Source organism: Nyctibius grandis, chromosome 7 (assembly GCF_013368605.1).
Source record: "Nyctibius grandis isolate bNycGra1 chromosome 7, bNycGra1.pri, whole genome shotgun sequence".
NCBI classification, from domain to species: Eukaryota; Metazoa; Chordata; class Aves; order Nyctibiiformes; family Nyctibiidae; genus Nyctibius; species Nyctibius grandis.
Genome location: NC_090664.1, coordinates 41,784,603 through 41,811,498, shown reverse-complemented (window position 1 = coordinate 41,811,498; position 26,896 = coordinate 41,784,603). Strand labels below are relative to the sequence as shown.

The 26,896-nt window shown below is 36.7% G+C and overlaps 1 protein-coding gene across 3 annotated transcripts in view; it reads right to left on the bottom strand.

The window, feature by feature from the left end:
- WAC (WW domain containing adaptor with coiled-coil) overlaps positions 1-26,896 on the bottom strand; it is a 61,179-nt gene that overhangs the window by 10,275 nt on the left and 24,008 nt on the right. For all 3 annotated transcript variants that reach the window (XM_068404961.1, XM_068404960.1, XM_068404962.1), the window contains 8 exons: positions 23,932-24,038; positions 23,079-23,194; positions 22,499-22,611; positions 20,715-21,023; positions 10,571-10,816; positions 8,438-8,560; positions 7,256-7,404; positions 2,035-2,153 (listed from right to left, as the gene is read on the bottom strand). In XM_068404961.1, the coding sequence (XP_068261062.1) occupies positions 2,035-2,153; positions 7,256-7,404; positions 8,438-8,560; positions 10,571-10,816; positions 20,715-21,023; positions 22,499-22,611; positions 23,079-23,194; positions 23,932-24,038 (1,282 nt within the window). The remainder of the gene's footprint in view (positions 1-2,034; positions 2,154-7,255; positions 7,405-8,437; positions 8,561-10,570; positions 10,817-20,714; positions 21,024-22,498; positions 22,612-23,078; positions 23,195-23,931; positions 24,039-26,896) is intronic.

The following is a 26,896-nucleotide window of genomic DNA, read 5'->3' as shown; positions in this document are numbered from 1 at the left end:
CACGCACTCATGATGCACAATATACCACTGTCACAAACGTGTAACAATTTGAGAAATACAGGATACTAAATACTAATATTGTCACAATATCTTCGATACTAGGCTACACACCCTCCTCTATTTGTTCACTGTCTCCTGCGCCGCCTCCTCCTCAAATATGGGAAAGTGCTACCTGCATGACCCCTCTGCTTCAGTGGTACAGCTGCTGGGACAAACTCAGCTTCCCTTCTCCAGCAAAATGCTGATGGCCAAGCAGAGCAATGGTTTGCATAGGGCCAGTAGATCCCTAAAGGGAACTTGATGTGGGCAAGAGTTGTGCCAGAGTAGGAAGTCCTATAACCCAAAGGCGGTGGGGGAACATGGTACAGTGTACGGATTGGCAGGCCAAATGCCCACCAGTATCACTTCACACAGACTCCAGGCCATGGTGAATGTTTCCAAGAACAAGTCAATCTTCCTTAGCAAAATATCCCATGGGGAAAGGGTGATCAGCAAAGGACAAAAGGGTCTGTGACTGTGAGCTATTCCCCAAAACCGCACTGTTCCTTATAAAAAGGTCTAGTCCCCTCATTAAAAAGGTTTAGCTGGTTGCCAAATATAATTTTAATTTTGGTACAGTAATTCAGAAAGATTTAAACAGGACTATCCATAATTACTAGAGACTGGAGCTGGTACGCCATGTCTTTATTCTACCCATAGCAGAAAATGAGTTGTAGACATCTGCCAAAGATTAGAATCAAGTGTCTGTAAGATAGCCAACATTAACGACTCAAAAACTTCTGACTTGCTTTTGTTTGTACCCTCAACTGAAAACTTCTGACTTGCTTTTGTTTGTACCCTCAACTGATCAACATCATAATGTCTCCAGTAAAGCCAGTCACTGGGACAGGACCACAAAGCAAACAAACAAAAAAACCCACCCCCCAAAAAAAATCCAAACACAAACCCACCCCCCTCTCCTCACAAAACCAGCAAAAAGCAACACAGATTTGAAAATCTAGCAGTAAGTTAGCACATCGATGACACATAACCGAAGGTCCCTTTTATCATTAGTCTCTGAAGGACAGACAAAAGGACTCCACTCTTTTATGATCTGGAAAGCACCACCGTGTAGCTTCAGGTATGCTGACAAGGAAAGTGTGTTGGTTTTTTTGTTTGGTTGTTTTTTTTTAAATAACATACCACATACCTTATTCAATCACTCTAAAAATCTAGCTTTTAAGTAAGTGCAACACCTTGTAGATTTACAGGAATCCACTGTGATGATGCACTTTTTAAAAAGTCAACGTGCAATCTCCTCCTGCCACAGTTCTAGACCATGACTCCATCATAAAAGGATCTTATGACAAATCTTTGGTTATAGCCTCTGGAACCAATGTGATAAAGTGCACAGCACCCTACACAATGAAAAGCCCATCTTCCCAAAAGAAAAATTTCAGACAAGATACAGATTCTAAACGCACCTTGTAAATCCATGGCTAAATGCTCCTATCATGCAACATCTGAATAGGCTGCAGTGTTGACAAAAAAAGTCCAGCCAAGGAAAAGCATTTGTGAAACTGACTTCATTTTTTAATGTTTTTCACTAAAGCAGCAAAATTGCCTGATAGACAAAAGTTCTTACTAATTTAGAAGTTAAACTACACTACAGCAAGACACCACAAACATCTAACACTAAGCAAATCACAGAGTTACAACATTTAAGCCCATAACTGCACAGAAAGAAACAAAACCTCCAAACTCAGAAATCACAATATGAGGAATCACTTGTAAAATTGACTCCAGAGTGACAGGGTAGAAATATTAATTTTATTTTGCTTCTGTGAATGGAACTCTAGTGGTGGTCCTAAAATGGAGAATCTTCCACACTAGCTCTGTAACAAAGATATTTAGCTGCATTCTTTCAGTAGCAGCAGAGGCGATTCATATATTTAATAAATGGGTCAAAGAAAAATCCACAAATTGCAACACATACAACATACATTGGATCCAGAGCAAAACCAGAGGACAGCACAGAGAAGTATTTCAATATACCTTGAGCGCTGAAGACTTCGTGGAGAGGCAGGTTCATGACCCGCCTGCTTGTCAGCTATTACCGGCTGCTGAGGTGCTGCCTGTGAAGCTGGTCCTTGTTTAACACCTGGAGCAGCAACCTAGAAAGTTCAAAACTTCATTAGATTTCCTCCACAGTAAATATCAAGTGTGATAACTAGAGGAAAACACGGAAATTACAAGTTACAAGGCCAGTGGGTTTTTTTGATACAAGGTCTTTTGTTGACAGAATTTTTATACTCTTCATAAGGTGTTTTTTTTTAAAAAAATAATCTCTAGTTCCGCAATTGTGATAGATAGCAAGAGCAGAATTAGGTCATAACAGTATCATAACATCTTTATCGGAAATGGAAAAAAAGATCTAAAGCATATTTATCAGTCTGCCACTCCTCCTTTTTAACTGTTCTGTCAGTTCTAAAATGAATGACTAAAAAAAAAAAGTCACCAATAGCTTTTTGCTTTTCATTTGTAGTACACATTCACATTTAAGATATTAAGACATGAGCAGTGAGATACCATCGTTTTTCCTGCGAATTCCTGAACTACAACAGGATGAAAAGTTTGGGAATACACTAGTGTCTAACTTACAGTACGTGGAGTTCAAGATACTTTTTTTTGCCCATACTCTGCATACCCCTGTCCCTTTTAAAGTATGTACAAGAGAGGAAGCTGCTCCAAAATTTATCCCCCGCTCTGGAAAAATCAAGATAATTTTAAAGAAAGAGGGAGGGAAGAAAAATGGGTTCTAGGGATTCATACAGACAAAAACGTAAATCAGGCAGCCTGTCTGGCATTTGCTGACATCAAGCTGGTGTAGATTACTAACTAGTGGTCATCTGAACCTCCAGAAATTCTCTCAGTTTCAGAAACAAGACTCCTATGAAATAAACCACAGACGGCAGGTCAGACAGTATCTGCTAAAGTAAACTCAAGACAAATTCATTTATTTAAATATACAGGAAATCTTAATGTAATCTCAAACCTACTTATATGCCTAAGAGGAAAAACCACCTTTAAGAATTATCATCAAAAGCCAAAAAAAGTCTGAATAGCACATGAAAAGGTCATGGTTCAGGAAAGATAAAGCAAGATCATTGTAAGATCACTCGGTGTGTTGAAATCAACAGAACTATACAGTTGAGGGGGGGAAAATAGTAGTAATTCATAAATTGATTAATGAAAAAAAGACTACCTGAGTATCTTTATGAAATATATGACACGAAGAACTTTTCTATCAACACCCGAATTTTGCTCACCGTGCAAGAAGACGCAACTATTGAGGCTGTTTGAACAGAAGCAACAATTTCAAAAGGAAAGTCCATTAGAGATAATATGATCACCTTTGCAGGTCCGAACTGGAAAACTAACTAGCTCCTTGGCTGGTAAAAATAAAAACAAAAATGGATCATAAAGAAAAAGTGGGATTTGTGAGATAAATGAGCCACAAAAACTCTTATCTATTCCGTATTTTCCAAGTGTTTCAAAGACTGTAAGTGTACCAGGAACAGAAAAATAATAAGGGCTAAATTTAAAAAAAAAGAAAAAAATCTATTAGCATCACTCTCACTGAGCTTGACAGGTCTGTGTAACATATGCTTTACACAGTTATTTTGCAGAAATTCATAACAGTTTCTAACCATACAAGACAGACACAGCTAAACAGCAAAATGTGATGCCTAGGATCCTGGAGCCTGTGACACCTGAGCTGCCATGTGCATACAGCACACCTCCAGGCAGACACACCAGATCGAGTTCAAAAGCAGTACAGACATGTTCATGCAATCCTAAGTTACAGGCCCTATTGTGCAAATGGCACTACGCTGTTCCCAGAGCCAGCCCAAGTATCCGTGCATCTGACACTGTGCCCTGTTCGCATGATGCCAGTTCAGCTTTGTCTACGCCTGCTGCATGGAAGCACCCTAAGCCAATGAGCTTGTGCTCTGAAACCAAGTGCATCCTGGCACAGCACATCCTCACTATGCATAATTTACCTCAAATTCTTAGAACTGGATAAGCTAACCTGACTGACATATCCAAAGGAGTACCAAAACAGACATGCTTACACTGGAGTTATGATCACCTAAGTTCTCATCTCAACGCCGTCTTAGGGAATTACATGAATACAAGAACTATCAAGAAAGCTCTTTCCCTACTGCACTGGAAAAGTGCCTGCTGCTGAACAAGAATTTGTTACTTTGGGGATTAACACACAAACAATTCACGTTAATATTTCAACAGGTCTGTTGTTAGCACCAGATTTGAGGAACACAAAAACCAAGAAAAGCTCCTGCTGTCAAGCATTACTACTAATTCTGTTTAGCTGATCTGTGAAGCTACTTGAGGTACCTAGAAAATCGGAAGCTTTTATGGTTACGACATCCCAGTGTAGTTAAGTTACAACTTCCTCACAGAGGGATGGGAGTAAAAACTTGCCAATGTAGACAGTAACGCACAACAGTCCATCAGGATTAATGGCATTCTGAAGCAAAGACTTTATAGCTTAGAATGAGTAACTCAGAAATACCGCACTTAACACTTTGATTGCAACCTCATGGTATGTGCTTCAAAAATAAACCAGATGTGCAATCTCACCTCATTGTGGCGCAGTCTTAAGGAAAGATGGATTAAAATATAGTAATTTCAAAACGTGTCACAGTATGCTCATCAAAATATAGACATTGCCACTTTCAGAAGAACTTCAATACATGTATCAATAAAACACACAGTATCTTCCTTTGAAAATACCAGAGGTGAAATCCTGCATGCCAAGTCACTAACTACAGGCAATTACAGAGCCCTGCATGTAAGCAGAGATCCTCATATCAGACAAGGCATAAAATAACCAACACTTCTTTTGTTGTTTTTTTGAGGAGTGGCAGCCTTGCTGTAGTTATGACTTACACTAAACTCAGATCAACTCTTCTCAAACCTGCATTTAGCCTTGAAGTTTGTTGCTTCTACTGCAAATCTGAGGGAAGACTTGTATGTCCAAAAGCATATTCAATTATAAAATTGGTCTATCAAGACAGATTGGCCCTACTTACAACACTTGGCTTGCCTTCACTTTCCCTTAAGGCATAGTTAACTACCACACCACCTACACCACAGGTACTATGCTGGCCTTTATACTGGGTGAAAGGCAGTGGGTTCAAGTTTGTCTGCACAGTTCTAGGAAAACATCTGTAGCAGGATGACAAATACCAAAGCAGCAAAGTTTATAAATCAAGGATAAATGCCTTGAGGAAAAGAAAATACTGCTGAGCTGTCCTTCCTTCAAGTTTTCTTTCAGAAAATACTGTAGATAAAGAGGATCCCAAAGGATAAAGCTTTTGCCGTGTTTATAATGTAGCTGACAACCAGAACTTTAACAATAAAGCAGATCCAGATCTCTGGGTTGTAGAGACCAGAACAGATCAACTTCCAATTACTGACAGTAAACAACTTAGTAAGATTCCTCTTCATATCCCAGGGTTTCAAAGTGCCAGACATCTCCCTTCTTTGTTTCAAGTCTGCTATTTGATAATTTCATTACTGGTCACCTAGCTATGGGATGTGACCACATAGACTGAGGATACACTCCAAGGGAAGAAACAAAGACAACAAGCAGAATTAGTATATACACGTGAGGCTTTGCTTTCACAATTCATTGTACATTGTCAATCACAATAAACTCTGAGAATCACTTGGTTTTCTTTGTACTCATGAAAAAATTCAAATGCAAGAAAATGAGGCATTTAGACTAGAATGAGGAACGCCGTCTGTCCTCCTGAAGATAAAAGTACTCCTTAAAGGCCTTCAAGACATATGAGGTTCTCTTCCAAGCAGAAAATTGAAAGAAAGATATTTTAGCTAAACCAGACGGGAAACAGGGATTTAGGGAGGGTGGGAATATCATACAAGACTGGTCTCACCCGGAAGTCTAGAGACATGCTTCTTATGCTGATAAGATACTACATACACTGAGCAACACTACTGATAAGACTGCATTAAAATCTGAGGGTCTCAAAAGAAAGATCTGTACAACAAAGAGAGAGGACAATTCCCCATTGCATGACAACAGCAAACCTCTAGGAGAGGTCCAAATTGCTAAATTTTTGTTTTGTTTTCTTTCTTTTTTTTTTAAACTTGCCTAAAAGGCAATGTTATGCCCTGCAGCTCTACCTATCACTATAAAACGATCTTGAGTATAAAAGTTACTTTTCACTAGAGGGTGCAAATCAATAGCCATGCCTTCAGTCTCATCTAGCAACAAAATCGTCCTTCATAACAGGTCCTTTAACCCATTATCTCTTCCCACCCTTGCTCTATAATAATGAATCACAAGCCTTTAAACAAGGAAAAAAAAACCTTAAAAAAAGGGGAAGTTCATCATGAGTGCCTCTAATTACATCTACTTTCCCCATCTGTACACAGCAAAAGAGTCTCTGATCTGCTGGACAGAAAAATTCTATAAATAAATAATCCCAGTTTCAACTGTTATTTATTCCTCAGTATCTCCACTTGTATGACACGGATTACTGAGCTCAGATTCTGCAAAAGACATTTCTCCTCTGAAGAGTGACCCACTAGAGGGGATCACACACCAAAAAAAAAAAAAGTAAAAAAAAGACAACTTTACGTTTTCTACTTCATCCTTAGGAAGAACCTTAGGAGTTTATTTGTTAGCTTCAATTAATGTTTCCTAGTCACCGATCCAATTAAGAAATTCTGAATGAATGGGGTGAGTGTGTGGGAATGGAAAGGGACATCACGTTACTGACCTTGTAAACACTTAGAACATTTCTAAACCAAATCTGAGACTACATCAAGTCAACTTCCCCAAGAATTTCTCTCCCTTTCTAACAATCTTTTATTAGATAAAGTCTAGAGAACTGTATCAGCTGTTGCCTTTGGAGTAAGTTTTTCTTTCCATTTAAATATGTTAAAGTACTGATCTCTTGGTAATATCTCCAGACAGCATCTGAAGAGAGAACAAGATTTCCTCCAAGAACAGAAAAGTGTACTAGAATTCTATGCTAGAGTTGTACTGTAAAAATGCAGCCAAGTAGCTGCTTCCAGTTGTTTTTGTTTCTATTGGGAAAGAGAACATACATATTTTATCATCCTATATATAACTGCTAGTACATGGATATATAGCAGCAATACATAATATTACCTACAATAGTTTCTTACTACAATATGGCATAAATTAAAAGGAGCTTACCTTCTGCTGCAATGATACCGGTGGCGTAGTCATCAACGGTTTAAGTGGAACGGTGTTAGTCTGAGGCGTGCTTATTCTTGGAGATACGTATGATCTCGGCGATGAGGCATCAGATGTTAAAGACATTGGAGACTGATTAGATGGCTGAGCTGTTAAGAAAAAAAAAAAGATTTTTTTTTAATAACACCATATTCTATCTTTAATGTGTATTAGATTTTCTTTTGGTACTTTGCAGTATGCTGTATTAGATAACATACAAACATACTCAACTTGATACGGTTGGGGAGATGAACAACTGGAACAATCAAATGTTCAACAACAATCCTAACTAAAGAATTGCACTTACGCCAAACCCCCCAATTCTAAAGCCTGAAGGGACGGGGAAAGAGAAGAAGCTATTATGCAGTGTTTTTTACACATGAAGAGACTAAATTAATTTTATTTGTGATTTCTATTTTAGAGTGCTCAACTCTATTTAACTGAAAGAATGCATGTACAGTTATCTAGAAACCTATTCACCCATTCTAGGCATCTATTGGCAGCCCCTCGCCCATGTTTTAATTACTGGTTAAAAATTAGCATTAGCGTAATACTGCTTACCTACTCAATAACATGACTGCATTTATTGTTTTGGTTTAGGTTTCTAGCTTTACTAAGTCACAAACCACAATGTATTGAAGACACCTGAAGGAATATCTTGCCTGGAAACTGAAAAATACTATTTACAGAAGACTACAAAAAAACCCACTAGACAGAATAAACTCTCTTTTAAGAATTTAAGGCCTCCCCCAAGAGTCACAGTTGCACAATATTACAAGGAGGGTGTTCAACCAAGGAAAAGTTATGGTTTATATTGAACATTAAGTAACGTCTAATTAAGGTTCAGAATAAATTGAGAGGGTCTCGCACATGTTTCACATTACTCATACAGAGTTAGTTAAGACACAAAGAAAATCCCAAAAGGCGAGACACAGAAGCACATTTACTTACTTGCATGTCAAGCTTCCTGCTCCCCAAATAAAAATTTCTTATCCTATCTTTGGAAAAAGAAGTCATTTGACTTCCTCTACAACCGATGGCCAAAGATACGACAAGAAACAGCTTCTGCAAGTTTCAATTGTATCAGCCTTTATAAAATGCAACGTAACAATTTTACGTAAGTGAAAAGAAGACTCTGAATACCTTGCGTAGACAGTTGAGCAGCTTGAGAAATTAGGGAAGTGATATTGAAAGCAGATGGTCCAGCAGTAAGAATTTTATGGAGTATAGACTGCAGAGAGGCTTGTGTCACAGCTGCTGTTAGAACTAAAAACAAACATTCCATTTTACTGGCAATTCTAGAACATCACTTTAAAGTGTCCAAACTGGCTAAACACATTTAAGCTGTATTTTCTTTCTGGTTTTGTTCCTATATCCACAACAGACCAAAGAGCCACCTGAACTATTTCTCAATGACTTGAATTCAATTCATGAGTGCTTGACATGTCTAACTAAGTCCTTTATTCAGCAGTTTTCTCTTTGAGACATACACTAAAAAAATTCTTTTAGAAAATAATTTTAACTCTTAAGCTCCACCTTACGGATCCATAATAATTCTTGTAAACATAAAGAGAACATTTGTTCGATTTGTTATTGTAGTAAGCAGATTGGGTGGGTTTTTTTTTTAAACTACAATAATTAAAAAAAAGAAAGAAGCAAAAAAAGAAGTATCACTTCAACTCACTAAAAGATGTGGGGTGGGAAGACTTCCTGTTCAAGGAAAAAGAAAAGATCTTTCAAGTTAAAAATCCAGACACTCAGTGTTTCTTCTTTAAAAAGAACCAAACATATTTATTTGTTCTGGGTTTAGCTGTCCCATCCCTCACTCCTCCAGTAAAAAATTTATAATTTTCAACTGTTTTGAAACTGCACTACACAGGAAAAGCATCTTACTACAGTATGAGCCGATAAGACCCAGCCTCTAACTAATCTTTTCAAAAAGGTCTACAGGCTCCGTGGGATACGTCCTGAACGTACACTATCCATGCACAAGTCTGAAAAAAACTGACTCACCCGCACAAATACAGAATAACTCTGCATCACGTGCACAGTAAGGGCAGTCCTGCTGCTCAAGCTGAAGTCATTCTGCCCATGTAGACCTGCCAGCCAGGCCTTCATGCCATCAGAACAATACTAAACACTCTTGTTCCAAGACAGACACAGCTGCTGCTCAGATATGGCAAGAGAAAATCACTAGGAACTTAAAATTGGCAGCTTTCTAATAAAACACAACTGGAGTCTTGACTGGACCTTTCATTTTTTAACACAACCACCCACTATACTCCTACTTTTTTAGTCCAACCTAATGCACTACAGTTTTAAAAGCTTCTCCCTGCACAGGAAAAAACAACCTCCTCACCTATTAGTACTGAATGAAGCCATAACATTTGCTGATTAAAAGGAAGTCAATTGACAACTTTTCCTTATAAATAATCATAACATACATAATAGTAAAACTTTAAGTAAAATTTTGCTATTTTGACTTTCATGGTTTGCACTTCTAAAAAGTTAAGATAATTAACTCTGGGCACTATATGTAAATGTTTTGCTTCCTATTTAAATCAGTGATCAGTGCACAAGAAGTTCAAAGAAGCAAACAAAAAAATCCCACACCACTTTCTTCATCAGTAACCTACCACACGCAGACAACACATTAGACAAAACTACATTCAAAATGCATCAACTCTACCCACTCTTGCAGCAAAAGGTACTATAGCTAGTTCTAAACTTTCTTCTAATAAACTAGGCCAATGTGACAAAAATCTAAGAGATACACCAAGTACATGCACAAACTTTAACTTGCTAGCAAAATTATTGATATGCTATCTTTATTCAGAGAGGCTAATGTGTTCTGTAAAAGAAAAAAAGTTGACAGGCAACAAGATTTAAGAATCCCTAGAAGTTTCAGTATTTGCAAACACATATTATTAGAATAGCACCACAAACTACAGAAAACAAAGAACATTGCATGAAACAAAAGAACAAAAAGCTCTAACTAAATTTAGTGCAACAGATGAATGCTGATACATCAATTAAGTCACCAGTCTCAATTAGACCGCTCACATACATCAGCATTTATTAGCTTAACAACCTTAAATGTTACTTGGCTAATTTAAAAAGGTTTAACAGAAAAAAACCAAACAATCCCCACTTTACTTAGGGATTCATTTATTCACTTTTCTTTTAAAGTAAGGCTTGCATTTACTACAGCTTAGTATCCAATAATATATTAATTTGTATAAAGAAGATATTACATCAACTTTAAAGAATCCTTACCTTCATTGATTTTGGATATATCTACGCTAGAATTATTAAGCTGCAAGGTGGCTTGCAGAGCAGGCAGCAGCTGTCGAAGGAGATTTGGGTCCTGAAGTAATGGAGGAATTGGTGATTGTGGGACAGGTGAGACAGGAACTGTAGGAGCAGATGAAGCAGGCGCAGAAGTTGGATTCAGTCCAGAAGCAGAAGATGTAGAAGGAGTTGTGCAAGAATGGGATACAGACTTGTCCACAGATGCAGATTCTGAACAGAAGACAGACAGTAATTTTAACTTTCCCCAATATAACCTGACAACTTCTCTCTAGCACAACATTCATATTAAATTCAGAAGATCAAATGATTAACTATCATTATAAGAAAAAAAATGAATATTACAAAAATTGAACATATTTGATATCTAGTGTAATTTACACTATTGAATCTAGTATTTATCAGGAACACACACACAAAAAAATACTCTTCTACTTCAAGATATTGGACTGAAAGCTGCCAGTATTACAAAAGGGAATTTTTTTCCCCTAATTTTTAGGACAAACATGGGCCAAAAATTCCTTAGTGATTTTTTCTTTTACTGTGCATATACTCATATTCTATGTTTTTACTCTTTATTCCAGTCTTTCTTTGGAAAATACACTATGAACAAAATCTTACAGTCGATGGACTTTACAGATAGGCTAATATGTCAAATTTTAGGGGAAGGTATAAGCCATGCTTCATTTATTCATAGACCAGACTACAAGAAGCTACAAAAGAAAGACCAAGTTTATCATACACAATCTAGCTACATTGCTCAGGATTCACAGACAGGATAATGAGCTGTACTAGACATGTAAAACAAGAGCTGTTAACATCCCCATAGCAGAGTGGAAAAACATCTGAAAATGTATGTGCCCATAATTAATTTCAAACTTGCCAGCTTCTCGTGAAGCATCAAGACCTATATCCTTTATTTTATTAATCTCTTTTTAGCAAATATCAACACTTCTTATCCACAAAAATGCTTAGTACTTAAATTCAATTATACTGTACGGCAATTTGTTCTGATTAATGTGAGTTAGTTAATTAATTTTAAATTTGACTTCGAGTTAGCATGAAAGTTTCTCCTCCATTCTAGTACTGTGAGAAATTCCTGCACGGAAAGTATTTACGCTTACTATAGGTGTGCCACCAGTCACTTCAACTATCCTTCCTTTAAAAACCCTGGACCACTATCTTTCAATTTTAGCTTCCTCTTCCCTCATCCCCATTAAACCCATCAGAGACTTCTGCCCCCAAGTTCAGTCAAGACTAATGCCTCTATAGCACCAAACAGCTGAAGAGTGGGAAGATGGATATGGATCCAAGATCTCACCCAGGATGCTTGCCCATAATATTGAAGACCTGGATTTTAAAGCCACCTAAAACTGGGCGGAGAATGTCAACCTGGATACTCCACATTTCAGGCAAAACTCCAAACAAAAGCTAAAATAACTGTCTGGAAAACTCTTTTACTCTGAAGGTGTGTTTGTTTTTTTTTCTTTGGAGAGATGGTCAAGGTAAGAAGAGGCTGACTTTTAGTAAAGAGGAAAAATGAAAAGGTCTTGTTTTGTTTTACTATGCAAGAATAAAATGTTACACAAAATTTCTAAAAGCGTTTGGTTTCCGACAGCCTTAATTGCAACTTTTGAGGCTACTTTGTAGAAGAAACCTAAAAAAAATAAAAATAGACTGAGTATCAGTACATAAAGCAAATGAGATTAGAAATCTCAGTGAAAAGAAAGGGGAATTCTGCTTCCCTGCAGTTACAGCAGAATAGTTTGCAACAGGTCACAAATACTCCAAAAAAACTTTTTCCAGTCAAGTAGCTGAGAAATCTAAACCAGAGAAAAACCCACTGAAGAATCCAAATTTGACAGCTTGCAAGGATGCAACAGCCAGGGCACATGGACATATTTTGATGTTTCAGGCAAACTTCTGAAAAAAAGAGGCAGCCTTATCTAGTTACAAGCTCCTCAGGACAAGGGGTTGGCTTTCAACATATCTGTAAAGGGATCTGGTCATTTGGCCAGAAGCCTTCATAAGAAGAACTTACAAAGGGACAAGAAGTGTTACAAAGACTGAAGAGGAAAAAAAACAGTTACAAAATTTTTATATTGTTTTCAGTAACATGACTAGGACAGTTGATATAGGTATTAGCCCCACCTTAAAACAGTAAGTCATTAGTAAAAGTTATAGAAGTATTACATACAATATCTTATGTTAAGATTAAGACAACTGCAAGTCAAGACACATCAAGCAAACAAGAATCTTACCATACTAAATATAAACATATACAGTTTAAACTGAACTTGGATCTGTCATAGTCCACATAAGGATGAGATACGCTGGCACAGAGAAGCAAGGGAATCAAGCACAATGGGGCATGTTTAGTACTTATATGTACAAGTCTCCTATCCTACCAGCACTAATTTAAAAACATATTTAATGTACTTAGTCTTAGGCTTGTCTTCACAGTTGAACCGAGTTATTTTAAGCAAAGAAGCAACTTACTACTATGTTATTAATTCACATAATACCTGAGCTTCAAACCACACCACCATACCAAACAGATGGAAGTATTTTTCACCCATGCTGCAGTTCTGAACACAAAATAAACTGAATCAAAGGCAAACTCGAGCTAACAATGAAGTGAAGACAAACCTTAAGACCAGTTCTGGATATTTACTCATTTCTTGAATAAAAGGACTCAAAATATGCCCGATGGAACCATTGAATTCCAAGAGGTCTGCAGAAGTAACTTGAGTTTGGGTGAGCTTCTCTGCTATAGAAATGCAAACTGAATTACATCAAAACAACACAGTCCAGTTAATTCTTTTAGACAATAAGGAGACACTATTCTGTAGCTGTATTACTGCAGGCGTTTTAAGTATGTGTTAAAATATACCCGTGAAAGGTATTTTTTGTACAATCACTCAAATTAAACACCTAGAGAAAGCTAAGTGAAAAAAGGATGGTGTCTAATGCTAACATTCCAATCTTTTGAGATAGTTAACATTACAAAACCAACAGTTCAAATGTTATGAAAGCATACATCTCTGTGATCATGACTATACATACATTGTATTATAACTCTGTGTTATCGAACATCGTGGAGGATGCAGAGTACAATGAATGCTCAGAACATCACTGCACTTCACAAATTAAGTAATTGAAGTTATTCATAGTAAAATAAAGGGTATAAACCTGTTTCTGTCAAACAAATTTGTAAAAAGTATTTGTGGAAATACAAGTATTTCCTGTTTGATTAAGTAGCCTGAATGGCTATTTTCTTCTCTACAAAGGGAAACTTCTTTGTGATGAAAACAAACATGCTAAAAACTATAGACTACAGATTAATTCTGTATAATCACAACTTCCATTACCTTAATTTAAGCCAACCTATCTTACTCCATGGCTTCCAGACTGGACATTTGATTTCATGGAAATAAATCCAAGAAATACTGCCAATAAAACAAAGCCTCTAAATATTTACACATCCATTTTTGTATAATATAATTACAAGGGTTTAAAACTGGTTTAATTTATGATGCTATACAGAACTTGCAGGTTTTACCTTCAGTGAACACAACTAGTCAAAACTCTTCAAGATTAAATGTTTGTTTCACAGAAATCGTCAGATATCACTCACTGGGGTGTGTGCATTTCCCCTGCTTTTTCCACAAATAGAAGCAGAAACTTCTCACTCCCTCCTTTTCCTCCCTAATTCCCCTTTTCTGATCTGCTTTGAGAGACCATTTCATTGTGTATTTTGCCACACAGTTAAGTTTACTTTTCAACATTTAAACACTATTTCCTAGTTTCTACAACATTTACTAGGATTTTTAAAAAATGGTTACAATTATACAGTCCTGTAATTCTTAAAGGCATTTGAAGCCTCAGCCGTCATGAAACAGGCAAAATGAACACAGCATACTCAGAAAAGTTACGTATCTCTACAAATCTAAGTCCTTTAGTTTTACAATTCTGACAGACTGGTCTCTACACCTGTGTCAACATAAGTTCATGTTCATTAACAAGCTTACTACAGCATTATTGCAAAATAAGGCTTTTGATTACATGGCAGTCATTCATAAACCTAATCTGAACCATTAATACATCAATCAGACTAATTTTGAACCTACAACTGAAATTTTACAAACAGAAAATGCAAATCTGGTCTGTGTCTTATAGAAAAAATATTCTTAAAGAAAAGAACTATGCTGCAAGGTCTGCAAAAGTCTTAGATTATGACTGAAGTTGCCTGCTATTAGACAGAGCAACTGCAACCTCTTGTCAGCACCAATTTTCATACAAATGCTATGCAAATGACTCGTCAACCTCACATAAGAATTCAGCTATTATCATGAAAGTCCCAAAGAAAACTTTTTAAATTAAAAAAAAAAAATTAAAACAAAAAGCAGACTATAGCCCACTGCGATCTTTTGAACTGTTGAAAACTTTGTTAATTAAAAGTTGTGTTTTAGCTCTTCCTCTGAATAAATAAAAATTTTAAAATTAGATTTTTTTAAAATTTTTTTTTGTGATTTTAAAAATATGACTTTGCACCAGTTTTTCCATGATAAGCTAAACACATTGAAGTTTCAACTTCTGGAGCTTTTAAAACTTCTAAAAAAAATCCATTCACTTTGTTGTGACAATATGAAAATACAGTATGCTTTCTGACAATCATGTAAACAAGCTAATTAGATGCAGCCTACATATAGAACTAAACAAGTTTCTCGACTGTCAATTTTAATCATAAGGAAAAAAAAAGAGCACGAAATAAAGCCACCCAAAAAAAAAAAAAAGAGGAAAACAAAGTAATCAGACAGCAAACAAAAACAACAGCTGTGGAGATTAACTTAATGTGAAGAACTATTAATTCATTTCACATTGAAATGGAGCAGGAAAAAAACCTTTTTATAATGAAAATAATTTTTGAAGACCACAATGATTAGCAAAGAGCTTTCTATTCATAACCTATTCTGCTGGAGTGTGACCTGCGATCACATCTTTTGGACAAAAAGGAGCGAAGTCCCAGTTATCAGGCAGTATTTTCTATGATCAGAACCTCTATGACAAAGTTGCGTCTTTGTTGCAGGTTTCACAAAGAGGTATCTGAACTGAAGTAAACTGGAGGCTATTGCTTGCGCCAGAAACATCACGTCAAGTCAGAATGGAAACATTACACTGCATATTTCCAAGCAGAGTGGATTTTTAAATAACAAGGCCAAGTAATCCTTTCAGAAAAAACACCATGGATCATTTTCAGCAGTTGTGCCACAATGTTCTTCAACTACAACCTAGATATAAGAAGGCAAAAGCTTCACTTCTCAGAGGTTGAGGCAGTACATTAAAATGCTGCTGAATCTTGCTGTTACCAATCCCTGCCCCTCATGACAAGAACCTTTGCTCCTAAGCAAACAGCTGATCCACTAGTGAATCTCATTCTGAAAGGCAATTCTCAGCCTAGTATGTTACAGTTAAAATAAAGTTATCCAGATTACGTTTAATGCAGGGGTGTGGAAAACTAAGCTCTTTTGACTGTTCAGCTACTCTGTTTCAACGAAGAGCTCCTGACACCAAAACTCCCGCGCTTCTATTGTGTCTCAGTCACCCCATTCTACCTGCTGGAGTCCTTCAAGTACCTGTTCCCAGTACTTGGCTCACTCCCTTCTTGCCCATGGTGTGCAGAGTTATTCAGGCACATTAGTGTGACAGAGAAGAGAGCGGGGAAAAAAAAGAAACAACATGAGGAAATGCATTTTTTGTGCAATAATTTCCTTCACAGTCCTGCTGACAACTAACATACTAGTACTCCCTATACAATGAGTAGCTTTAAAATACTGCTATATACAGCTTGCTCTTCTGCCACATATACAGACAGCTGCTTTATTTGGACAGCTGATTTATTTCAACAAAGATTTTTTTAATGACATGGAAATTACCTACTGCTGTTGACTGGAAAATTCCCAAATTATCAATGTGATCCCTTTGAGTGTTCCAATAGCTTTTACTACTGATGTAATTTTTTATGCCATTTAAAATAAAAACAATGCATTCAAAGTCCTTCAGATTCAACACTACAATATTACCCAATCATTCTATTGTGAGCTTGAGTTCTGTCTTTGCTCTGCTATCAAAATCTTGCACGTGTGCTCTCACAGCGTGCTCTCTGTGGGAGGAAAACTGCATTACAAAATTTTCAGAAATTCAGTGCTTTATTGCCCCATAAACCTCACCTCTGCTATACTGATTAAACAACTATCACCTAGAACAGCTAACTGAACTGCATTATTTACTGCTGATGATTAAGAATCATAACACATTCATCTGTCTGAAGTACCTTAAGCGTACAGTCCACCAAGTTCTCTGAGCAGTGACAGTCACATTTACCTTTTTTTACATAGTTCAGTTCTGCTTTACTAAGGACCTTAAGCCACACCAAAACACATAAATATTTAAGAGCAGTGCATTTTGTAAACACATTTGGCCAACTGAAACTATGGCAACAACAGTAACTGGGTTCTCAAATACAAAGAATTCCATATTTTTCTCATTTGGATTACTCCAGTCTTAAAACTGAATTTTCGTATTTTATCTCTGCTGCCAAAATAAATGCAACAGCAATGCTCAGCAAACAAGTACAAACCTCTAACAGTTTCACTAGTGTAATTTTTTCTAACCACTGTATGAATTGAGTAATATACTTAAAACTGCAAAACTCAGCCAAAGATGATGCAACAATACCAGGAGCAATGTTAATAACTGACTGCTAAAGACTAGCAAGTGTTAAAGTAAGAAAACCACAGGGTGAGAAAAGGATGAGGAAGAAGCTCAGCTGTCACTGACCAACCACTTTAATCTGTCAGCACCAGGGTCACAACCCACCCAGAACTGCACTGGCCAGCTTGCTGAGTTCTGTCAGAAAAATTTTAGAGTATTGCTGCACTAGAAACAGAAGTGCTGCCTGATGGGACTTGAAGGAAAGGTGCGAGAAGAAGTATCCTACAGACACACACACTGTTAAGATATGGACAATACCACATTTCATTCAGTACCTGAATTAGAAACAGGAAAATGTGATGTGCCCTACAGATAAAGCAGCCAAAAAGTAGGAAAAGCAACCCCACACTTTACCTGCATAAAGCACTCACAGTGAGCACAAACAGAAGCAGCAGATTCTGACTGGAACATTCAAACCAAAGGGTAGAGGCCAAATAGTTCCCCAGGAACTCTCCACTAGTGCCAGCCATTGAGGGCAGAGGACTACTGCTAACAGCTGAGCTATAGTTCAGCCAGGGATTTTATTCAATCTCCTTGTGGGACTACAACATACCCCTGCAGCAAAAGAGATTGAGCTGAAAAAAGTGGTGTTGTTGGTTTTTGTGTTTTGTTGTTTTGTTTTTCACAACTATTACTGCATTAAAAAACACACACTAAGAACAAAACTATTAAAACAGTGGTACATATATGCTGGCATAAGGCTGCCAGAAACACATTGACAAGAAGCAAGAACTCATTTATGCAAGGACTGCTGTGCATAATATTCAGCCATTTGGACCAAGCTTTTTTAATAAGCAAAAAATACAGCTTTACCCCTTTTCAGAAAGGGAGAGGGATGGCATAGCTAGCGACCAGAAAAAGATCAAAGGCTGTTTGCTTTATTAGCGTAAAAAGAAAACCCTCAGACTATTTTCCAATTTTACAAAGATACTTTTAGAAGACTGTTTGAACTGAGTGTTTCAGGACAATTTTTTTTTTTTTCGTTCTGTATATCAGCTACAAACAAATACTTTTAAACACTGCATACCTATAGTACTACAGGTTCACAGTCACCTCTGGGAAAATGAGTAACAGAAGCAAATTATCCAAAAACATCCCAATGTACAGCACTGCTTCCTCCCTTCTTTTAAATTTAAATAAGTAAAATGCTACAGAAATTATACTGGTCAAATTTCATATTAAAAAGAAAAGAGTCCAACATTCACAAAAAAAAACAGAAAAAGGCAAGACTACTGAATATACTGTTTGAATGATCTCATCATAATATAAGCTGCACAGAATTTTTCTGTTTCTATGAGAGGTATTAAAGCAACATGTGAAAACTCACATTGTCTGGAATAAGTATTTCAAGCCTAACATTCATCTATTCTAATTCTTCAATTACTTACTAACTTTCTGTAATCCACCCTGTCTGAAGCTCAGGATGTATTGTATTTGCTCACAATGAAGTGCTGTGAAACACATCAACGAGGCAAGAGTATTACAGAGAATCTATCCATTTAACCCATATAAACTTAAAAAAACTACACAGGAATACAGAAATTAAGTGATTATTTAATATGGAACCATCCATGGCAACACAGATTCTAAAGTAAGATTTACAGTGTGAAGACCACCCTGTGCGATCATTTTCACTATTCATACCCAACTGTATGTTCTCAAATGAATGCCGTATGTGAGAAATACCAGAACTCCCTGCCAACATTTGTAGCAGTTGTCACAATGAGAAATTCCTTCAATTGCAGTAAGATTCAGTTGCCCAATTTAAGTGGAGGCAACCAATAAGGGTATGTAGTAAAGCAGGGAAACAATATATCCAGTTTGAAGTCTTATCACACACCAAAGAGGAGTCAAGTGCATACCAGAATTGAGTAACAATAAGGGTTTTCCTTAAGTATATTTTAAAGGTAGTAATGAAAATAGAGAGGATACACTAAAGGAAAGAACACTTGACATGGATGTTTTGCACTGTCGTTTTTAATAAAAAGTGCATCAAACTGCAATCAAAACATAGAAGCTGAACTGAAGCAGGTAACCATGGTATTCAGTACAAGAACCATGCATAAACTAGTATGTCTTACTTCTCGCTTTACTGTGTTGAATAGAAAAAGGCTTCCTGAAAATCTTCTGTGCCTCTGTAGTTTATAGTCAACATTCATGTACGAGGTCATGTAAAAACTGCATAAGGTCTCAGGAAAAACATACAAAATTTCTTCACATGCACAATTTTCTTACATTGCAGTATTTGCCAATGTATGGTATCGTTTGGATATTTTGGATGGCCAAGTGCACTTATCTCTGTGTAAAAGCTGGAATTCTTTATTAAAGAAAACTGGAAGGCAGGAAAGCAAACGCAGATTGTAAGACCAGTATCAGACCTGAGTCTTTTCGGTCTTTTTATCACTGCACTATTCTTCTGTAACTAGACAGACCTGCAAATACCAACAGGGCAACAAGCCATCTTTCAAAAGAGAATTCAGTGTCACACTAATTAAGCAATATTTTAAATTAAAACCAGACATGTTTATAAAAAATACTTTTTTCTTCTCCCAAAGCCCCCAAAATAGAATTTTCTTATACAATGTTACTCTGTAATAACTCGACTATACCAAGTATCACACTATCACTAATAACACAAATCTCCATTCTCACCATCTTCTTGAGCTCTTCTTCCCTAATAATGAAGTAAATCCAATTAAAATACAGACTTTTGAAAGGTTACAAACAATGCACAGCAAAGTCCTGGTCTTCGTCTGATGACTCTAAATGTTTCTGGTACATAATTACTCAGAAATACAAACTTTCATCAGCTTTAGAACTGAAGATCCAGTGTATCACAAAACACATTGAAACAGAAGAATAGCTGTTACAGACATGCGGAAAACTGTGTTGCTTTCTGTAAGAATTGCACTCATGTTTGTTGACAAATTTTACACTGGCATTCCAAACAGTAACAGCAGTTCATAAAATATAATGGTCCAAACTGACTTTCAAATGGTGTAACTACATCTGTGTGAAGAACTCAAATAATGGCAAAGACCCAAAACAACATGAGGGAAGACAAAAATTAAAATATGTCCTACTAAAATGCATCTTTCAAATTATCATTTGCAATTATAATTTGCAGAATAAGCCAGTAAACGGCAAATACTGCAGCGTCAGTTTGAAGTTGTGTTAAGATATAGCAAACGTGGTTTAAGGGGAAATAAACACATCAAAACAGTAATCAGGTTCTAAGCACACACAACAGGAAAAATATCTTTAAATTCTAGAACTAACATACTTTGAACAAGCAATGCATCACCTTAAATACTAAAAGGAATTGCATTAGACATACCTTTTCTCTCTGTTTTCTGTGCAGGGATGGAAGATGTGGATGTAGGCAGTTTTGATAAAGTAGATGCTCCATTAGCATCAAAGGATTTCTTTGGCTGGTGATCAGATTGTAGAGAAAATGGACTAGGAGGAACAGTGCTTGGGGTAGCAGTTGGATGAACCACTGATTTGATGGGATGCTGTACTGGAGTAGAACTACTGTGAGTCTCTGCTCTTGGCAGTCTGTAGTCTCTGTCATTGTGCCTGCTTGTTTGAGATAAAATATTCTGTGGGAGCATACTACTGGCGTCACTGGAATGCTTGTCTTCCACTTTTTTCAGGATTCCCCAAGTAACGTTGCAATAAGAAAAAAAGATCAAATTAGAAACTTGTCTAAGATTGCAGTGACTGATTAATACAGCTGGACATCAACAACTAGAGCTGATTGAACTTCTTATGATTAAAAAAAGCCTCAAGTAGATAAGCATCAAAATGCAAAATTTAATTTTACTCACTGAGAAAATGCACTTTCTCTGACCTTTGCTTTATTTAGAGTTCCAGTTAAGCACTGTGTTTTGATGAAAGGCTGCTTTATAACAAGTGTTACAGTCAAGTTAACTTTTGAAGTCTCCTAAAAAAAAAATCTAAATCAAAATCTATTATTTCCATCTTATATTTAGTGTGAAGAGATAATTCATGTCATATTTCGTTCACTGAAAATCCTGAATATCGAGTATAATTTAATAGTTTCAAATTCTAGCCTTCAAAGAATTCCACTTCAAGTCACTTCAGTACTACTACAAAGAATTTACTTTCAATTTAATTAATTCAAGAAGACTATATATTAAATGAGTGACTAATCTGCATTTGTCTCACAATCATGGACTTTAAAATATGCTACACAGGGAACATACCAAGCAAATATAGAGTAATTCTTTTTATTGATTCCTAGATTTTCACCTGTCACAAAACAAATAGCTACTGCAATATGCATTCCTGCTATCTTTTTGTAGCATAGGGTATGTTTTAGCATATGCAGTATGTTTCAGCAGACACAGAAAAACAGCCCTTTATACCTCTCTGCCTTGTCAAGTCCTAAGCAAGGGCGGGGGAACAAACAGATTAATACTCTGGCTTCTACTTTTAAACCACCCTGAGAACTATGCTACAAATTCACCTAAACTACATCAGAATACAGAAAGAATCTCACAGTACAACTATTTCCCAGAAAAAATTGACAAAGATTAGAGCTAGGTATCAGGAAAAAAAAGTCGAAGTAACAGAAATTCATAGTCCGGGAAAGGCTTTGCCAAGACCACTGGCATAGTAAGAATATGCTTTCTATAATGTACATAACCCTCTGAAAACCCTGATATCATAATCCATTAAATCAGCTTATTATTTTCAGATGTGAAATCAAGGTTTTAGAAGAGACTTCTGCATCTCTATTTTTAAGCTCAGAATAGACATTGACAGGTCTCAATGGTCACGACTGTCCAACTATACCATAAACTGTGCAAGTCGTTTCAATAACTACCTACAGACATAATTAAATTAGGCAGTAAAAGCTGCAAAAAGGAGGAGTACCATGAAAATCACTAAGTAAACGTTGTACTAGTAAAGGCTCAAAGTTATTTTAAGAAACAACATTTGTGAGAGCTGTCTGTGCTATCCACTTTGGCCTTTTTATATAAAAAGGTGAGAAAAACAGCTAAGGAAAGGGATTCTTTTTTTTTTTTACGCTTGGAAAAGAAAACAGTAATGCAAACAAGGCAAGAATATATTACTGTAAAAAAACCCACATACTTCCACTGGCAAACCCACTGGCAGCTGTTGCCTGCATCACCTCTCTTCTGTAATCCCTATCTTTTGGAAAACTGTTAACTGACATTTTGCTTGCTTCTTTTTGTCTCTGCTCTCTGAAGAAAAGAAAACACAAGTTAAGTAAGAACTTACATCATCTAATAATGTAACACTTTCTACGGGTGAAGTTACACGAGATGAATTAAACTATCCTAAGAGCTTGCTGCTACAGATAGGGTAGGCAAACTCCAGCCACTGCTTCCTTACACCAGTGCTTGTCGAAGCACCCAATATACCAGTTTAGTTCATTGACAAAAAAGAAAAAAAGGCCAAAAAAACAAAACAAAAAAATCCCACTCCACCAAAAAAAACCCCAACCAACCAACAAAACACCAAAACCAACCACACTTCCCCCTCCCGCTCTGGATCATCAAGGGATAAAATAGGTGCCAGAGGTCATGGTAAGGGTAGGAACACAGTAGACTTGGACCACAATCTTTTATAGCAGCATTCTATTAGATAAACTCAATTGCTCTCAAGAATATTTGTTCTTTATACAATTAAAACAGACACACACACATACCTTTCCAGCCACTCTTTTGGTTTTTCCCATTGTGAAACTTCTGTTCGGCAGTTGTAGTAGTATTTTTTGCCTGAAGAGCTGATGTGTTCAGACCAATCATCCGCAGAATCGTAAGCCTTTAAAATACAAAGAGTGTTGGACAAAAGACTACTTGAGAGTTTTAATATACAAATTTAAAAGCTTCCACCATTTTTAAAACTACATGGCATCCGCATATGCACGCATGTCACTGCTTTACATTTACACCATCTCCAAATGCCTGTTTCATTTTGATAATTTGAAGATGTGACCACTACACTCCTGTTGCATTCTGCAATAGTTTCCTCTGTTTTAGTCCCACCAATCCTGAAACAAAATCTAACAGTAATAACCTTAAAAATTCCTCAAAAATTGTTAATTATATTTCCTGATTTTTTCTATACTTCACAAATTTATCTATTGTTTTCAGTAGAATTTTTAACAATCACTACCCTAACTACTAAAACTTGGATAATAAAGTGACTAAAACTGACAATGTGTAATGCATCTGAAGTAAGTAAAATTATACTGTCTTCTCTAGTTTTACCAACAAAGTTCATAGAAAGTATTTCTCTCTAGATCTACTTCATTTATATAATCTAGTATTTTAAAATTCAAGACGAGTACCTCAAAGCTCTAATAATTATCAATTAGAATAGTTTTACAACATGTAACAACGGCAGCTTGGGTTTATAGTGTTTACAAAATAAAGACTGATGCTGGAAAACTCAATGAAGCAGGTAATGTACATGCCACCTGTTTTAGACAAAATGATGAAAATACAGTGTGTACGAATGGCGCGACACAGGGATGAATACCAATCACAAATACTCACTGCATCAGAAGTTTTGCTTGGATTATTGCTGGGATTAGAAGAATGTGAATTTGAACTATGAAGAGCACTGTGGTTATGTGAATTTTCTTGTGGAGAGTAACTGGTCCCTAAAGGAAAAAAGAAAGATGGTTCACCATGTATGTTTTCAAAGAAATCAACCATCTGCATTCTAAGGGGTGGAAGGGGAAAGGAGAGGGGAGAAGGCGAGTTTATCCACAGCCTGGACCACAGCATAGTTCAGATGCCAAAGTATTTCAGGAGACCATATGCACATTCCTTTTTCACGTGGCGTAAAGCTCACTTTGCCTTTCTAGTTACAGTAATGCAGTATGTCCCTTCACTACTCTCCAACTTGATTCCACTACAAACAAACAGGTAGCCTTTATATTTTTTGATGGTTGGAGGAGGCCTAACATGTCAATTCAGAAATTAAGAGACATTTTATCCTCAACATTAAGTGAGAAAATTTAAATGGGTTTATCAACAGCCTACACAGTCAGATACACAAAATCAGGTTTTACGTTCACTCCAGCAATGCTGATTTCTTAACTCTTTTGAGACTACTTGTAACTGGTTCTACGTAACTATTTCTGTTTATGCATACAGATTAAACTGATTTTCCTGCACCTCAGTCTCTGCAATACAGGTATCAACATCTAGAATGCCAAAAGCAGCATTTCTCAAACCGTCACCTGCTTCTGGTCTCCCTAACAACTGCTTCTCAAGGTAACCCCGTTCTCTTCCTCACCATGAAAACACTTGAACACAAAAGAACAGCTGGGAAATGAGAAGGGAAACAATTCTCAACACCTTTTATATCTACATTTGGGCCTAATCTCAAGCCACCAATTACACCTGAACAGTTCTAATTACAACTTAACAAGCCCATCCATTAAACCCTTCACAATCTTATTTTAAATTTCCTGCTTTTAAGGCCTCCTATTCCTTGAAAGTTTCTAAGCAAGTAACAACTCTTCCATTCTTCTTTATATGATTTCCTCTTCCTAAGTTTTAAATGTTCACATAAATCACACAAACTAAGAAAAATTATTTTCTTACACATTTCAGGGAAAAACCTAGACATTCCAAATACAACACTCTCCCTGCCTTTATTTTAACTCTGCCTACTGAGAAGTTTCTAAATACCCAGGGATACTACATTAGGAACCACTATCTTCACATACTGTAGAGTGATCTAAATATGAAGTCAAAGTGCTTTGCCAATGGCAAAGACTGTGTCTTATGGGGAACTATAATAAAGAACAGTCTACTGATAGTGGACTGAGAGGTGGGAGGGAATGGAGCCATTAAAACAAATTTTTTTTTTTTAAGTCTTCCCAGAGCAACACATGCAGAAGATGACTAAATGATATATCATGGTGCAGAATGGGAGAGATTATAATGCAAATTCTATCTTCTGAGCCTTCTGACTATATAAGCATTGACAAAATTACTATTTCAAACTTCTTGCTCCCCACCTCTAACCCTGCAGGTTAGAAAAACAGTCCATCACAACAGCAACGAGGTACACCATGACTCATCTGTTTAGTACCCTACAACAGTTAAAGGCTGATTTGCACACGGATGAGTTACTGCAACCTGAACCCTCAGTAGCTCTAAACCTTTTCCTACACTTTTTTTGGCTAAAACCATGTGTCATTCTCTTTAAAGATCTGCGGGTAAAAAAAAAAAAAAAAGGAAAAAAAAAGAAAAAAAAAAAAGAAAAAAGGGAGTCTTGCCTTCAAAATACAGCCTTCCAAAAGCGAGATGATTAGTCCTACACCAGAAGTATCCTGCATGCTCAGAGCCAGGTGGAGTGACTTACCATGAGGGTAACTTAAGCTTGTCAAAGCAATACCCACAACACCACATGCTTGTGATGCACATGAACAACAACAAAAAAATTGAGCTTCTAGTGAATGATGTGACTTCACATGTTATGTATGTTAGAAAATTCCAGAAATTAGACTTTAACATACATTTATAAAAAGACACATGTAATTTCCCCTAAATGTATGCAAGAAGTATATTATAATTACAAGACTGTACTCCGCAGTCATACCAAGTCTTAATTTTTTTAAGACACTGATTATGGAGATAGCTGTTTAACATTTTCATACCAATGATTCTGTTAATAGTCTTTATTTACTCTACCCATTCCAAACCCTACTGAGACAAAATCATTAAAATTTCATGTATTTCTGTAGGTTGCTTAATACAGACATATTAGTTCATTTCTACTATGAGGTAAAATCATATCCCTTTTTAAAGGAAAAAACAAGATGAAAATTTAGCAGATGGCTTGTTTGAACAGTTTGATATTAGTCACTTCAAAACTTCAGAAAATACCAATGTAGTTAATTTATTGTAATCCCATACCATGGGTCCAGTAACATAACACTTCGTTTAGTGTACTCAAGATGTAGTTGGTGATTTTTAAATACTGTAGTGGTCTAAATACACTACCACAGCAAATCTAATCTAAAAGGCATTTTCCAAACATGAATAAGATCCAACAACATATGTACTAAATCAATAAAATCCTGTAAAGACAATTCTATCCAATCCATAAACAAATCCCTCAAACTCACTGAGCAGACTTTCAGCCCCCACATGGTCTAACAGCTCAGCAGCATCCCCCCACCATTTTGCACTGTTCCCTGCCACCCTGGTTCCCAGCCCCAGTACTGAGTCACAGAGCATCTCAGAGGGAGTATCAGAGCAGCTGCAGCAGTCACACCCACCTACAGCTGGCCCCAATAGTGGAAACGCCTACTACGCAGCGTTTCTTCATCAGGATCCCCTGGGCCTCTCCGTGCTGAGCTGCAGTCCTCCTAGCAGAACTCCCAGGCTGCACACCCATGGGCTTGCCCTGAATCAGGGATCCTGCCCTACCTGAGCTGGCCTCAGCTGCTTAAAAACTGATCATGGCTGCTCCAGCAATACCGATTGCCTTGGTTTGCCA